At 41.9% G+C, this 15,242-nt stretch overlaps 1 protein-coding gene across 1 annotated transcript in view; it reads right to left on the bottom strand.

The window, feature by feature from the left end:
• The window catches only part of IFT172 (intraflagellar transport 172), a 37,514-nt gene that overhangs the window by 19,811 nt on the left and 2,461 nt on the right, over positions 1-15,242 (bottom strand). Inside the window, exons 2-16 of the mRNA XM_025454331.3 lie at positions 14,014-14,157; positions 13,683-13,795; positions 13,205-13,244; positions 12,849-12,914; positions 12,557-12,636; positions 12,261-12,348; positions 11,149-11,363; positions 9,972-10,095; positions 9,478-9,573; positions 7,716-7,877; positions 7,350-7,403; positions 7,001-7,104; positions 6,739-6,824; positions 3,134-3,246; positions 2,146-2,313 (exon numbers count right to left, since the gene is read on the bottom strand). Coding sequence (XP_025310116.1) covers positions 2,146-2,313; positions 3,134-3,246; positions 6,739-6,824; positions 7,001-7,104; positions 7,350-7,403; positions 7,716-7,877; positions 9,478-9,573; positions 9,972-10,095; positions 11,149-11,363; positions 12,261-12,348; positions 12,557-12,636; positions 12,849-12,914; positions 13,205-13,244; positions 13,683-13,795; positions 14,014-14,157 — 1,653 coding nt within the window. The remainder of the gene's footprint in view (positions 1-2,145; positions 2,314-3,133; positions 3,247-6,738; positions 6,825-7,000; positions 7,105-7,349; positions 7,404-7,715; positions 7,878-9,477; positions 9,574-9,971; positions 10,096-11,148; positions 11,364-12,260; positions 12,349-12,556; positions 12,637-12,848; positions 12,915-13,204; positions 13,245-13,682; positions 13,796-14,013; positions 14,158-15,242) is intronic.

Raw genomic sequence — 15,242 nt, forward strand, 5'->3', positions numbered from 1 at the left:
AAATAAAATATAAGTGAACCACCATATAAGAGTAAACAATAACTACAGCACTTTTGGGCCTGCAAGGATTTCCAGTATTAAAAATGAGTATTAAAAATTCCAGTATTAAAAATTATGGAGTATAAATGTAAAATGTTTAAAAACCTAAAAGATGGAATGAAAAATTAAGCAAGAGACAAGAGACTATCAAAAGTGGCCAGGCTGTACTTGCTTCAGCAGCACATACTAGGAAAAATGACCAGGCAGACTGGACAAAGAACCAAATAAAACTATATGAAAAATTCAATATTTGAAGTAAAAAAAAACTCAGTAAATGGTTTCAATAGCAGATGAGATGATGGTGAAAGCAAATCCTTGACCTGCAAGAAATTACCCAGAATGTAGCATGGAGTGAAAAAGAGAAAGGAAGAATAAGAGAGGTTATAGAAGCACAAAGAACAAGAAATGGAACACATGCCTAATTAGAGTTCTGAGGGGGAGACTGGAGAATGCAAGAGAAGAAGCAACATTTGAAGAGCTCATGGCTGAGGAACAACTGGGTTCCTCGTAAATATGCTCTCTTACACGCATATACATGGAGCATGATGAGTAAAAGGACATTTACATGCAGATGTATTATAGTGAAGTTTCAGAGTGCTGAAAAAAAAGACTTTAAAAGCCGCAAGAAAGAAAGGACAGAAAGGGCTATTAATAAGCTTCTCAGAACAAAGGAAGTCAGTCAGTGGGACAGTATTTGTGAAAGGCTAAGAAAAACTGCCAATCTGGAATTGAGTAGGGAGTCCAAGTATCTTTCAAGAACAGGCCAAATAAAAACATTTTCAGATAATTCCATTTCAGGAATTTCAGAAACTGAGCATTTGTCTTTATTTTTTTTTAATTAATTAATTTATTTTTTATTAATGATAGTCACAGAGAGAGAGAGAGAGAGGCAGAGACATAGGCAGAGGGAGAAGCAGGTTCCATGCACCGGGAGCCCGATGTGGGATTCGATCCCGGGTCTCCAGGATCGCGCCCTGGGCCAAAGGCAGGCGCCAAACCGCTGAGCCACCCACGGATCCCCGCATTTGTCTTTAAAACACTTTCTCTCAAGGAGAAGAAAAATAACTCCAGAGGGAAGATCAATGTAAAAGAAAAAGTGAACAGAGAAACTGGTACTATGATGGTAAAAGTAAACAAGTTCTGGCTGCGTAAGAGAATAATATCTAACTTTGTGGATAACAAAATACTGAACAGGGACCTCTGGATGGCTCAGGCGTTGAGTGTCTGCCTTTAGTCTGGGGATCGAGTCCCACATCGGGCTCCCTGCCAGCAGCCTTCTCCCTCTACCTATGTCTCTGCCTCTCTCTCTCTTTCTCATGAATAAATGAAATCTTTAAACAAAATGGCAAAGGGGAGGTGATCAAAGTTAAGGTCCTCGTATCATTTGCCGGGAAGTTAGATGCTAAATAACTTGAGACTATTAATTTAAGTATATGGTAAACTTCTGAGGGTAACCACTGTAGGAATAAAATGTAAAACTACCAAAGCAAAAAGATGAAAAATGGTGTTTAAAAAAGGACAAAACAACCCCCAAGCCCCAAACTTAGTCTAAAACGAGGCAAGAAAGGAGGAAAAAAAGAGATATAGAAAAAGGACAAAAAAAAAAAACTCTCAAGTGCTCTACATATACCCATATCAGTCATCCCAGCCTAGCACAAGGGCTTCTCTTGTTTTCACAGTTCTTCCCAGATTTTGGAAGACCACTGGAATGTAAGTGATGCTGGCGGGATAGACAGAGTGTCTGACCTTCAGGCTGATTAAGAACGAACTCTGAATGGCGTACAACAGAGAAGCAGCACACAGGAACAGACACAGAACTGCCCTTCCCATGGAGGCTCTTCCAGCTTAAGAAAACTCATTATGAATCTGGTGAATTCCTAGGGCCACTGTAATAGGGATATTACAAGGACTTAATGTCAGGAATCTGAAGAAGGATGGTTCTGGAACCCAGGCCACTGTGGGGAAGGAGTATAAGCTTTACTTGCCAACTCTCTTACAGAGATTATGGGTGGTGGTCCAGAGAAAACCAAATAACCTTGGGAGCTTCCTCAGGGTCCTAATCAATCAGTTTGACACTATGTCTAAGGTGCTCTGGTGTCAACATACCCTAATAGAGGACATGGTGACCCTCTCAGGTGCCTCAATGTTGTACCACACACACAAGCTGTTTCGGTTCTGAGCTACCAGCACATCACTTCCTGGGACCCATTGCACGTAGGAGCAGAAGTTGAGGATCATTGTCTTAGTGCAGCTTTCAATATCGTATAGATGTAACTAAAGAAGGAAGAGGTAATACAATTAGAAGGGGATATAGAATGTTTTCTGATCTTGACCATTTCTTTAATGGTGAAATGTGGTGAACTGACCCACCAGTCAAGTAGATGCTGAATTTCAAAGTTTAATAACCTGCAACACTTGAAGTTTATGTTGACTTGGTATATGCTGACACTGGCCAATAAGAGATAACCGAGTAAGCAAAGATCTACACCCAGAAATTTAAGTTAGGGGAAGGACAGACTTTCATTCTTAGAGTAACTCTGGGCCAGGGTTGCCAGATTGGATTACAAAAGTAAGGTCACCAGGCAAATTAAATGGTCTGGAAACTTGTGATGTGGCTTTCACAGCACAATGAAAATGAAATGAATAATCACCAGACAGACTCTCTGCCCTTGAGGCTGAGCTCTTTGGTGTACTTCATTGAGATCAGAGTCAATAAAGGGCTCATGAGGGACTTTCCTCAAGCCAGCTTTAATTCTGTCAGATAAGTGTAGCTGAAGGACACTGGAACGAGTGTGGGTAAAGGTCAGCTAGGCATGTGGAGGTGATGCAGTTTCACGAGGGCAAAGATTTGTGAAGTAAGAGAGAAACCAGCTCCCAAATTCCCCTCTGGACTTTGGTGCCATCTCCTTAAGGGTAATATAGGTTGGGCTATGATGTCAGCCCAATGTTGATTCTTCTGTGCCTTTTGCTATGTTAATGGCACAGCACCAAAAAATTATGTCCATCCTGCCCCCTACAATCCCTGATAGCAGGTACTACCACATCCTCTATGGACTGACTACTCAATGGCTAAGGCCTTAGTAACCCTCCTTACACGAAGTTTCCGGTCCCTGAAGAGAAGCTTGTGCCCAGTTTCATTAAGTTCCAGCCAATCCACACGGCTGTCGTGGCTGATGGTGCCAATGTTGTAGCCACCAATCAGATCCACTACGAAGTAAAGGAGACAGGCGTTAAGAAGACAGATTCCACAAAATCATATATAGGACACGAGGCAGCCTGCAAAAGTCTTGCCTTCAATTGTATGCTGGGCTTTAAGAATGATGCATCAGTCTACGGTTATGAGGAATGCAAACAGTCAATAAAACATAATTTTGCTAAGGTGCTTACAATACTAGATTTCTACTAAAATTTAACTCTGTAGTTAACTCCAAAGGTCTAGATGTGTCAAGAAATGTGATTCCTCTCTGGGATTCTTGGGGTTGTCTCATAGCCCATCAGAACAGATCAGAGCAACTGGCTTCTGTTACTCACAAAATCCTCTGGAAGGCAGCATTGAGCACATTAAGAAAGAGCCCTATTCCTATTCCAGCACGCCAATGAGAGAAAGCTGATGGATGAGATGACCTTCATGAACATTTTTGCTACAAGGAGTTGCCTGCACTTTGAGTGCCTATGATGTAAGAGTACTGAGAGGTCAACAGTGGTGAAGGCCCACAGACAAAACAGGAGGAACCTCTGACTCAAGTTAGGTTGATCATGCTGAGGATGAGTATTTTAGTTTGGTGTGAATTTTGTAGACAATATAGGAAATGATCACACTTAGACCACTCAGCATTGGCTAGGATGCTTTCAGGGGGTCTCCTGAACACAGCCCATTAACTACTCTTATTTGTATACATTACCAGCGTGCAATGTCCTGCCTTTGTTATACATGCTGAAGCTAAAGGCCAAATGCCAGCTAATGTCTACAACTGGGAAGACCAACTTAAAAATGAAATTTCCTTTAATTAAAATGCAACATGATAAAGCCGTATGTTTTAAAGTCCCAATTTCTAAGTAGAAGCATAAAATACTAGAGCTATGGGGACCCTATTTCTGTGAACACCCTGAAATCACACACAAAATCGTATGTTTATGTATGTTCTTCTGGGAAAGGTCTATGATTTTAATTAGATATTCAAAGAGGCTGGTAACAAAAAAGGTTAAGAGAAGAACTCTGTCATTTTATACACTACTGAAGATGAGCCCTGTGGAGTGGGGTGACTTGTCCAAAGTCTCACAGAACATTATTGCCACTGGAACATAGGGCCACCAGACTATATTATTTCTATTATAGATACTTACATTTCTGAGCTCAATCATCTGATGTGATATATAAAATTCATGAAATATAAAAGTATCTTAAGAACAGACTCATATATTTGGAAACTTGATTTATAAGAGGTGACATTACAAATTTGTGAGTACAGAATGGACTTCCAATAAATGGTTAAACATGGAAAAAGTAAAACATGATCTATACCCACATTATGCACAAAAATTAATTCCAGGTGAAAGTAAATTTTAAAAAATTAAAGGAGGGAGTAGAAAACTTTTTCTTTTTTATTTTTTTTAAAGATTTTATTTATTTATTCATAGAGACACAGATAGAGAATGAGAGGCAGAGACACAGGCAGAGGGAGAAGCAGGCTCCATGCAGAGAGCCCGACGTGGGACTGGATCCAGGGTCTCCAGGATCATGCCCTGGGCTGCAGGCGGTGCTAAACCGCTGCGCCACCGGGGCTGCCCAACTTTTTCTCTTTTAAAGTTTTGTTTAAGTAATCTCTACACTCAACATGGGGCTTGAACTCATGACCCCGAGATCAAAAGTCACATGCTCCTTTGAGCCAGCCAGGTGCCTCAAGGAAACTTCTTAAACAAGACCTCAAAAATCACAAACTATTTCTTAAAAAGTGATTAAATGGGCAGCCTGGGTGGCTCAGGGGTTTAGCGCCACCTTCAGTCCAGGGCGTGGTCCTGGAGACCCGGGATAGAGTCCCATGTCAGGCTCCCTGCATGGAGCCTGCTTCTCCCTCTGCCTGTGTCTCTGCCTCTCTTTCTTTGTGTGTCTCTATGAATAAATAAATAAAATCTTTTTTTAAAAAAGTGATTAAATGAACCACATTAAAATTAAAAATGTCTGAACACTAAAAGAGGCTAAGACAAAATATCCACAATATAAATGACCATCAAAGGCTAGATACGCACATACACAGAAATCCTTCAAGTCAATAAGGAAGAGATAACCTGATCTTAAAAATAGGCAAGGGAGGGGATCCCTGGGTGGCTCAGCGGTTTGGCGCCTGCCTTTGGCTCAGGGCACGATCCTGCAGTCCCGGGATCGAGTACCGCATCAGGCTCCTTGCACGGAGCCTGCTTCTCCCTCTGCCTGTGTCTCTGCCTCTCTCTTTCTCTATGTCTATCATGAATAAATAAAACCTTCAAATAAATAAAGTATTAAAAAAATAGGAAAGGGATAAGAACTGGCAATACGCAGAAGAAGAAATCCAAATGGCCAATGAACAAATGAACAACAGAAATTAATACAATGAGATATTATTTCATGTATGTCAGATTGAGCCAAATTATGAAATCAGGCAATTCTGAGTATTGAAGAGAATGCAGAACACTGGGACCTCTAACTGTTGGTGGGAATGTAAATTGGTACAATCTCTTTGGAGAGCAATTTGGAAATATTTAGTGAAATTGCAGATGTACCTCTTCTATGATTCAGCAGTTCCACCTAGGTGTAAATCTTAGAGAACCAAAATAGTAGAAACAGTGAAAAACCAACTTACATGTCCCTCAATAAGAGAAGAGCTAAAAGATCCAAAGTAAATATAATGAAAGGTCAGGACATGATAGAACTGGGTGTGGGTACGCAAGTAATAATAATATTATTAATAGCTAACATTTGTTGCTTATTATGTGCCAGACATTAATCTGAGTGCTTTTCATATAAGATAGGTACTATTTTTTTAAAGGTAGTTACTATTTTTATCCCCATTTTGTGGTTGAAGAAATTGAGATATAGAAAGGGTAAGGAACTTACCTAAGATCACACAGAAGTGGAGAGGTTTGACTCCAGACCCTTGTTCTTACCAACTATGCTATATGGATATGTTATTCCCTATATTTCTTAGGAAATACTATGCTATTCTATATGCATTTTTCTGTGCTTAAAACATTTCATGATACAGAGTTAACTATTAATATACAAAAGATTTATTTATGTGAACATTTGTGAAATTCAAATAAAGTTTGTCATCACTGGCTACTAATGACAAAGTCTACAGAAAATAAGTCCCCTTCAAGTTGTAATTGTCTATTATCCTAGGAAATCTAAACAGGAAAATTCATAAATTCACGAATGTTTCCTCTCTAAATTTATAATTTCCAACCCTAAGATACATGCCTAAAGAACAGGAATAATTGTATGGACAGGCCAATATATGTAACAGTGTATCTGTATCTATATATCTAGATACAAACTCACAGACATGGATTTGTACATTTCACATATCCTCTGTAAGAGCGGGGTCACATATTTACCTGGTGCCTCTCAGAAACCTGGATTCTCCACTGTACACAATCTTGTGATATGGAAGTGTATTGTAAATATCTATTTTGTTATCAGAATTATGAGAGAGTCTTACTCACCTATAGCAATAGTTTTAATATCAACAAGATAAGCCAATTTCTTATTGTCTTCCATTCCTCCCTGACGCCTCTCATTAATGCGGACGCTGAAACATGAAGGGTGAGGTAAGGTGGAATGAGCTTGGGCCATCAAGATGTTTATCAAGGGCCCCGAAGTAACACATGGGATGCAGTTTTTAGATTCATCTTCAGGACCACGAGTTAAAAGTTAAAAAAGGAATTCTTTTAGGTTTCAAAAATTTAGAGAACCTTTTGGGGTTACCTGATGAGGTGGGGGTTCATGAACTCAGTACGTACAGAACCCAGGGTATCATTACTCCCATACTCCACTAGAGTTAGCTCTCCAGCATTGAAGATCATACATACCTGGGGATGAATGGAAGAGTCATGTGGTGGGAAGTTTACATGAAGAGAGAGACCAAAGTAGTAGAGGGAGGTATCCTGCTAGTTCAAAGTGACTCCCACTTTTCTCTTTATTCTGTTCCTCTGCCTACTTCACTCTCCCTTCTTTATCTGCTCTCTTCTCAACCCCTGGCCATTTGCTATCCTTCTGACATAGGAGCTAGAAGGAGGTTTATTGAGATGGTGATGGTTAATCAAGCTCTACTCACATTTTCATTTTCAAAGAAATACTTCTCATTGCCCCCAGATCCCTGCCAAGCAACCTGTAAGGGAGGGAGAAGACATAAGGAACAATGTGGATAACTATCCAAGACAATGCTGAAAGAATGACAGGGGAGGAGGCAGAGAGACTGAGTTCAGGACAGTCTTGATATTGCACAAAAGAGATGCTGGGTCAGATTTTACCCTACGTTTCTCGGTCTCTGAGAGATGAGGTAAAAATAGCCCAATGGTGGGGATTCACATTCCAGAATTCCCCAACCCCAGCATGTTATATCTTTCTCCCTCAGGACCCTGGCTCCCTTGAAGTAGCAACTCAAGATACTGATTCCCACCCCTCCATTCATGGTTCCTACCTCACTGAGGCGATTAGTGTTCAGGTCCCCCAGCAGCAGTGTGTCTGATGTGTGGGCCACCAGATAACGTTCCTTTCCCAGGATTTTCACCTCTTCCACTTCATAACCATAGTGTGACTTGAGTACCACTCGGGTCCCCGATGACAGGTTCTTCACAATCACCTTGGAAGGTACAAGTCTGATCTCCCAATCCCAAAGAGGGGTGAACATGCTGTGCCCCTTCTCCACTCCAGTATCAAACTAATAAAGCTAATATCTTTAATATTACCTAGCCTAGGTTATTGTTGGTAAAAATAACACCTCACATTCACATGGTGCTTTACTATTTATGCTTTCAAAGATTCTCTCGATACTTATAACACATAATATATAATACATATGGGGCAAAACCAATCATTCTCTCTACATCTCTATACCTCTTGTGAAAGTGTTTGTGATTACTTTAATCACATGTACAATACTGTCGTTTCATAAACCTGTTTCCTTTGCTAGAATGATCTTGATTAAGGAACACTATACTACAGATAATTATCTTTGTATTCTCAATACCTAACAGTGCTCACACATAGAGAATGGATAGAAAATGAAAGAATGGGGGCATCTGGTTGGCTCAGTCCAGGAGCATGTAACTCTTGATTTCAGGGTTGTGGGTTCAAGCCCCATGTTGGGTGTAGAAATTACTTAAAGGTAAAATCTTAAAGAAAAACAAGAGGGAGCGCCTGAGTGGCTCAGTTGGTTAAGCATCTGCATTTGGTTCAGGTCATGGTCTTAGGGTCTTGGGATCGAGCCCTGCATTGAGCCCCACATCAGGCTCCCTGCTCACTGGGGAGCCTGCTGCTCCCTCTCCCCCTACCCACATTCATGCTCTCTCTATAATTAAAGTACATAAAATCTTAAAAAAAGAAAAAAAGAAGAGACCAACAAATAATAAATGGAATGAAAAAAGGATAGAGGTAGAGAAAAGAGAAAAGTGGTCTCAGAAACTAAGAATTACCTTACAACGTCATACACAGTGAGTTCAGAGGCCCTAAAGCAATGCTATTTACGTGCATAATTCTAAGCTCCTCAATTGACTGCATATAGGTAGTAAAAATTTTTTTTCTTTCTTTTTTTTTTTTGTTTAGAGGGACAGTTAATAGGTTGAGGGAGAGGGAGACAGAAAATCTAAGCAGGCTCCATACCCAGCCCAGAGCCTGATGCGGGGCTTGAGCTCACAAACCTGAGATCATGACTTGAGCCAAAACCAAGAGTCTGACACTTAACTCACTGAGTCACCCAGACACTCCAGGTAGTAAAATTTTATTTTATTTTATTTTTTAAAATTTATTTATTTATGATAGTCAGAGAGAGAGAGAGAGAGAGAGAGAGAGGCAGAGACACAGGCAGAGACACAAGCAGAGGGAGAAGCAGGCTCCATGCACTGGGAGCCCGATGTGGGACTCGATCCCGGGTCTCCAGGATCGTGCCCTGGGCCAAAGGCAGGCGCCAAACCGCTGCGCCACCCAGGGATCCCAGTAGTAAAATTTTAAACTAGGAAGATGTAAGTGGCAATCTCTGTACCCCTTAGGTCTGGTGTTTAAATCTTTTCTTATAATAAGCCGGAAGTACAATAACTTCGAAAGTTGCCCAACACATTCTGTTCTCTAGAACGGCTCTGCCAGGGGTTAAATTTGACACTGTCTGTGTCCAGAAGGCAAGAAAGCATCACAAGGATGAATGAACGCTGGTAAGATCTTGGCATAGCAGGCTATCAGCTGCTTACCTGGCTAGGTCCCACATACGTCAACTCAAACTTATTCTTATAAATGCTCCTCCGGAGGCAGCAGTCAAACTGTTCCACTCCACCACAGAGTGTGCCCTAGAAGGGAGGTTGAGAACATAAAAGGTAACAGGCATGGGGAGGATATCTAGAGACATTCTCAAAACCTAGGTTCTAGAATCTAGAGAAGAGTTGGCAGTAAAAGGGCTGGCAGTTTTTGGAAGTACCAGATGGGAAGAGGTGGCAACCATAGGACTCAAGGATAGTGATGGGATGAAAGGGAGAAATCAGCCCTGCCTACAGAATTCTTTGTCTCTTTTGGCTTCCAATAAAGTGTGAATTTCTCTTTCCTGCCTTTAATGTCATATTTTTAGGTTGGAGTCAAAAGGGAAGAGGAGATTCTCTAGTTTCAGGACAGAGTGCTTTAGGAGAAGGCAGGATTTTTCCTAGTTTGGAGAAAGTCACCCATGCAGAAAGGGACTACTAGTGAAACACACCGCACAGAGTCGTGAGCCATCCCGTTTCCAGGCCAAGGCAGTGACGGTGTATAAGTTGGCAATCTCCTTGGGCTTTGCCTCTTCCCAGACGCTTCTTCGAGGGCTCCAGTTGAGCACCCGAAGTCTGAAATTAAGTAGGTGGTTTTTAGAAGAAACGGAGGCTGAGCAAAAGAGTTGAAATAGGTGGGTAACTGAAGGAGATGAGTCTTGCTGTATTAGAGAAGGAAGTAAAAGAGAACACACAAGCTAAGTAATTTCACTGGAGAGGACAAAAAGGTTCAAAGGAAGGAAGCTGGGAAAATCCAAGTCAAAAGTAAAATGGAGTAAGAATGATGGGAGCGGAGAAAACAAAAAGGAGATCTTAGCTGGTGAGAAAAATAAGCTGTCAGCAATAGAAAAATAAGGAAAAAGAAAAGAGAAACAGTAAGAAACAGAAAAAGGAAGGAGGAAACACACATGAGATTGACAAAGGGTTGACAAAGCTGATGAGAGAAGACCCAGACCTAGCTGTTTATTTACTGTTCCATCCATCCCTCCATTCATTCGCCAAACATTTAAGTATAGGTTATATATTAGATGTTAATTTGGGCACTGGAGATTAAAAAAAAAAAAAAGAATAGGTCCTCTTCTCAAGGGCATCTCAATTTTGCCAGATAGCTATAAACACAAAGTGTAATATAATGTGAGAAACATGGGACGCCTGAGTGGCTCAGTGGTTGAGCATCTGCCTTCAGCTCAGGGTGTGATTCTGGAGTCCCGGGATCAAGTACCACATCTGGCTCCCTGCATGAAGCCTGCTTCTCCCTCTGTGTCTCTGCCTCTCTATCTCGGTGTCTCTCATGAATAAATAAATAAAATCTTAAAAAAGTAATAATGTGACAAACACTAAGCCAGTGGTCTGAAAAGAGGCAATAGTCATACAAAGAGAATAGAGATGAATTCGACTGTGGAGTCCCAGAGAGAGGCACAGAGACAAAATCCTGGTGCATTCTGGAACTGCCAGAGTGCCAACGGATGGTGGGAGCAGGAAAAAGGAAGTGTGTGAATTAAAAGTTGAGGATCTCTTTCAATATCCACTTGATTCTCATCCAGTTTCCCACTCTGGTTGAGAATAACTGGCTAAAGCAGAGTGTACATAGGGAAAGCAGACAAAAGATGCACATGGAAAGGGACCCACCTGTCATAACTTCCCAACACAACAGACTGGCCTCCAGGACTTGCGGCGGCTGTGGTGAACTCCCGCTCATTAGGGTCACGGCTGTAATCGAAAGTTTGTAGTACATGGCCTTCCTTCCCATAGGCCACAATCCTCCGATCACAGCCTGCAGCCACGATGCTGTTGGTTGCCCAAGCCAAGGCATAGGGTGGGCATGGGTGGTTAACCAACTTCCCCTAAGACAGAAGGGGAGCATTTCAATCACTAATTCTGACAGCTCCAGTTGGGCATTTCTCCTTTCTAGCACCTAACACGCTCACTCTGATCATCCTACTCTGTGTAAATCTTTCAACATTTTCCCACACCAACACATCCTAATCTGGAGGACTTCACAAATTGTCTTTCTGTTTTATATTGTCACACACATATGTATGACATACATACATGCTTATTGACATTGTGCTCAAGAGGAAGCCTCAAAATACATGTTGGAGTCCTTTAAAAAAAAATCTATAAAGCCTCCAAGGAAGATATCCTAGACATTGACCAACGTTGGGTAGGCCCACAGGGAGCATATGACTCTTATTTTTAGGGGAAATAAATTTAATTATTACATGAGTAATTTTTTTTTTTTTGAGCTTTAGCTATTTAAGTAATCTCTACACCCAACATGGGGCTCGAACTCACAACCTTGAGATCAAGATTCACATGCTCCACCAACTGAGCCAGAAAGGCGCCCTATGCAAATAATTCTTAATATAAGGTATTCAAACAACAGAGAATTATAGAGAGTAAATTATGAACATTTCATTTATCCCCCATCTTTTCCCTCTCGAGAGTAAATGACTTTTTTCCCTTATGAATTTGTATACATAAATATACTTTTTACATAGATGAGAATAATTTTTACTTTCCCTTACTCTCAGAATCCCTTCCACTTGACTCCCTCTTTCCCACAAGTATTAAGCTCTAGCCTCCTGAACACAAATTCTCTCTGTGGCTGTATCCAAATGGCCCCCCTCCCACCTCTCTCCTCTAGCTACCTCCCCTAGCACATCAATCTTAATGTCTGCCCTCCTCTAGAAGGGGTCTTGGGCTTCCTTACCCCATGACACAGCATGCTTTAATCATACCTGTGACTCTCCAGAGCCTTCATCATCAAAGAAATATCTAACAATGGTGCCATCTGCATGACCAGAGAGAATTCCTTTCCCAGAGCAACTAAAAAGGGGAAGAGGAGTCAAGGAAAGAGATTATTCTGTCTCACCAAGGAATCCCCTTTCTCTGTCAAACATCAGCCTATCTGGCCTTCCTGCTACCAGTCCTACCAGTCCTCTTCACCTTCCATATTACAGTGTCCCAGTCCCAACATCCGCATCACCTCTTCCTACAATTCCAAGCTCTTAGGATACTGATCTTCCTTACTTACTTTGTTGTCAGTGATACCACGTAAGAATCTGTCCCATAGATGGTAGATGATTTATTAGTTTTAGTGTTTGCTAAACGAACCTGGAAACGGGAAAATGGATACAAGTCTGATTGGGCTACTTTCAATCCCACCAAGATCCTAAAGAAAGAAAAATAAATAACAAAAAAACTGGTCCTTCTGTATTCTCCCCCAATACACAACTTGACCCTAAGGGAGAAATTTAACCATATTTCTCTTTCCAGAACCATTATCTCCACCCACCACCTCTCCTGTGTTTCTCTTCCTCTGTTACCTTCCCTTCAGCCAGTCCAAAGACAATGATGTGCTCCGCTGGCCACTGCAGACAAGTGACAGCACTCTGTAAGAAGAAAATCATGAAAAGGATAATCCTGTCTATGTAGTTTATCACATTTCTAACAAACTGAACCCCCTGCCACATGCCACCACCCCAGTTGCCTATAGGGGAGAAGACACAACTGGGCTCAAGGAGGAAAGTAAATGAGGATGAGCAGCCAGGCAGCACCATCCTTGTAGTTGGAAAAGTCAGATTCATATGTTAAAAAAATGCAACTCCTGGTTAATTTGTAAGTAGATATATTGATACATGTTCGTTCATCCTAATCTCCCAGAAACAGGTCTGGACGTTACCGTCTGGATGAATTTGTTACAGATGACTTTCTTGTCACCCCTGCCAAATAAAAGGAGGGAAAGCATATTAAAAACACTTTCATAAATAAATTGCCACATATGATGCTGGGGGAAGGGAAGAGAGCACAGACACCTTCCCTGCTCCCCTAGTGTTTCCTACCATTCCACAGGAGCCCTGAAAGGAGGCATAAGATGTAGCCTGAGCAGCTTTGGAACAATAACAAAGATGCTCTACCACCGTGGTCTCTCCAGAACCTCACAGGCCCTCATATTGACCTTAGGCTGATTCCACCAGGGATGGGATCTCAGAACACATGGAGCAAGCAAAGGTAGGGAAGCAACGACAGGCTCTAGAGGGCCTTTGTCCATGTCCCAGCTTGGATTATCATCTTCTCCACTCCCCCTTCCCCAATGAGGCATTTCTTCCTGCCCTCTCCTTCTTTTCTAGGTCACCCCATCTCCCAGTCTCTATTCTCACCAATCTTCTCCAATCTTGTACACATAGATGATGTTGTCGGTCTGTCCTATGGCAATTTTAGTGGAATCAGGAGAAAAAGCCATGCCTTTCACCATATAGCTCTTCCTGCCATACTAAGGGTTAAAAAAAGAAAAAAAAAGTAATGAGTACATATGAAAGAGAAAAGAGAAGAAGAGGTATATGTGTGATTATAATGAGCTTGAGGGATTTGTCCTGAGAAAAGAAGAGGCAGGCCATTTCCAATGCCGAAGGCTGGGGAGTCAATTATGAAGTTTTCCAGATTTCTAAGGCCCCATCAACAGGTTAAGTACACACAGAGTACTCTCTTCACCTTCATGTCAGCTGGTTTGGTGGAAAATTTGTCTCTCCGCTCCCCATGCTCATCATATAGCAACACCACTCGGTCCACTGTGCAGACAGCAAATTTGGCATTGTTGTGGGACCAAGCCATGCAGGTCACCTTCGCAGCTCCATCCTGCAGAGACAGCGGGGGGAAAAAATAAACCTAGATGCTCTTCTAGAACAACAAAAGTTTTCTAGTTCCTTTAGTTCTAGTGTGATTTGGTCAATTTTCCTCATCATAGTCCTTAAAATAAACAGATGTTTGTGATGCATCCTGGTCTCCAAGAAGATAAAACCCTGGACCAGGAGAACAAGGGGCTTTAGCAAACTATTAGGCAAATGCACTAAGAGGTGGCATGCTAAATCAACTGTACCAATGTGCCCCTGCAATGGCCTCACTCTCTCATATCCTAGGACTGCTACTGAAATAAATTCAATTGGTCTGATAGGTCTTTTTAAAAAAATAAGTTTTGGTCTTTAGTCATTCATTCAATATTTTTTGAATACCTTATTGAGAAAGGCATGTGGCCAGGAACTGAGAGGGGGACAAAGAACAAAACATGGTCCTTGTCCCAGGCTAATAAGATGGAGCAAAACCAGGGGCACCTGGGCGGCTCAACAACAGTTGAACGTCTGCCTTTGGCTCAGCACATGAACCCTGGGGTCCTGGGATCAAGTCCCGCATTGGGCTCCCCCACAGGGAGCCTGCTTCTCCCCCTGCCTATGTCTCTGCCTCTCTCTGTGTGTCTCTCAAGAATAAATGGATGAAATCTTAAAAAAAAAAAAAAAAGATGGGTACAAAAACAGGAAAACTCCCGTAAGAGAGGCATATACAAAGCATGGTAATAGTTTGGAGAAGCCTAAGGTAATTTTATGTTTAAATGATCAACTTTGGGGGATCCCTGGGTGGCGCAGCGGTTTAGCGCCTGCCTTTGGCCCAGGGCGCGATCCTGGAGATTCGGGATCGAATCCCACATCGGGCTCCCGGTGCATGGAGCCTGCTTCTCCCTCTGCCTGTGTCTCTGCCTCTCTCTCTGTGTGCCTATCATAAGTAAATAAAAATTAAAAAAAAATAAAATAAATGATCAACTTTGGGACACCTGGGTGGCTCAGTGGTTAAGCATCTGCCTTCAGCTCAGGGCATGATCCCAGATTCCCGAGATCAAGTCCCACATTGGGCTCCTTGCATGGAGCCTGCTTCTCCTTCCTCTGCCAGTG

Source organism: Canis lupus, chromosome 17 (assembly GCF_003254725.2).
Source record: "Canis lupus dingo isolate Sandy chromosome 17, ASM325472v2, whole genome shotgun sequence".
NCBI classification, from domain to species: Eukaryota; Metazoa; Chordata; class Mammalia; order Carnivora; family Canidae; genus Canis; species Canis lupus.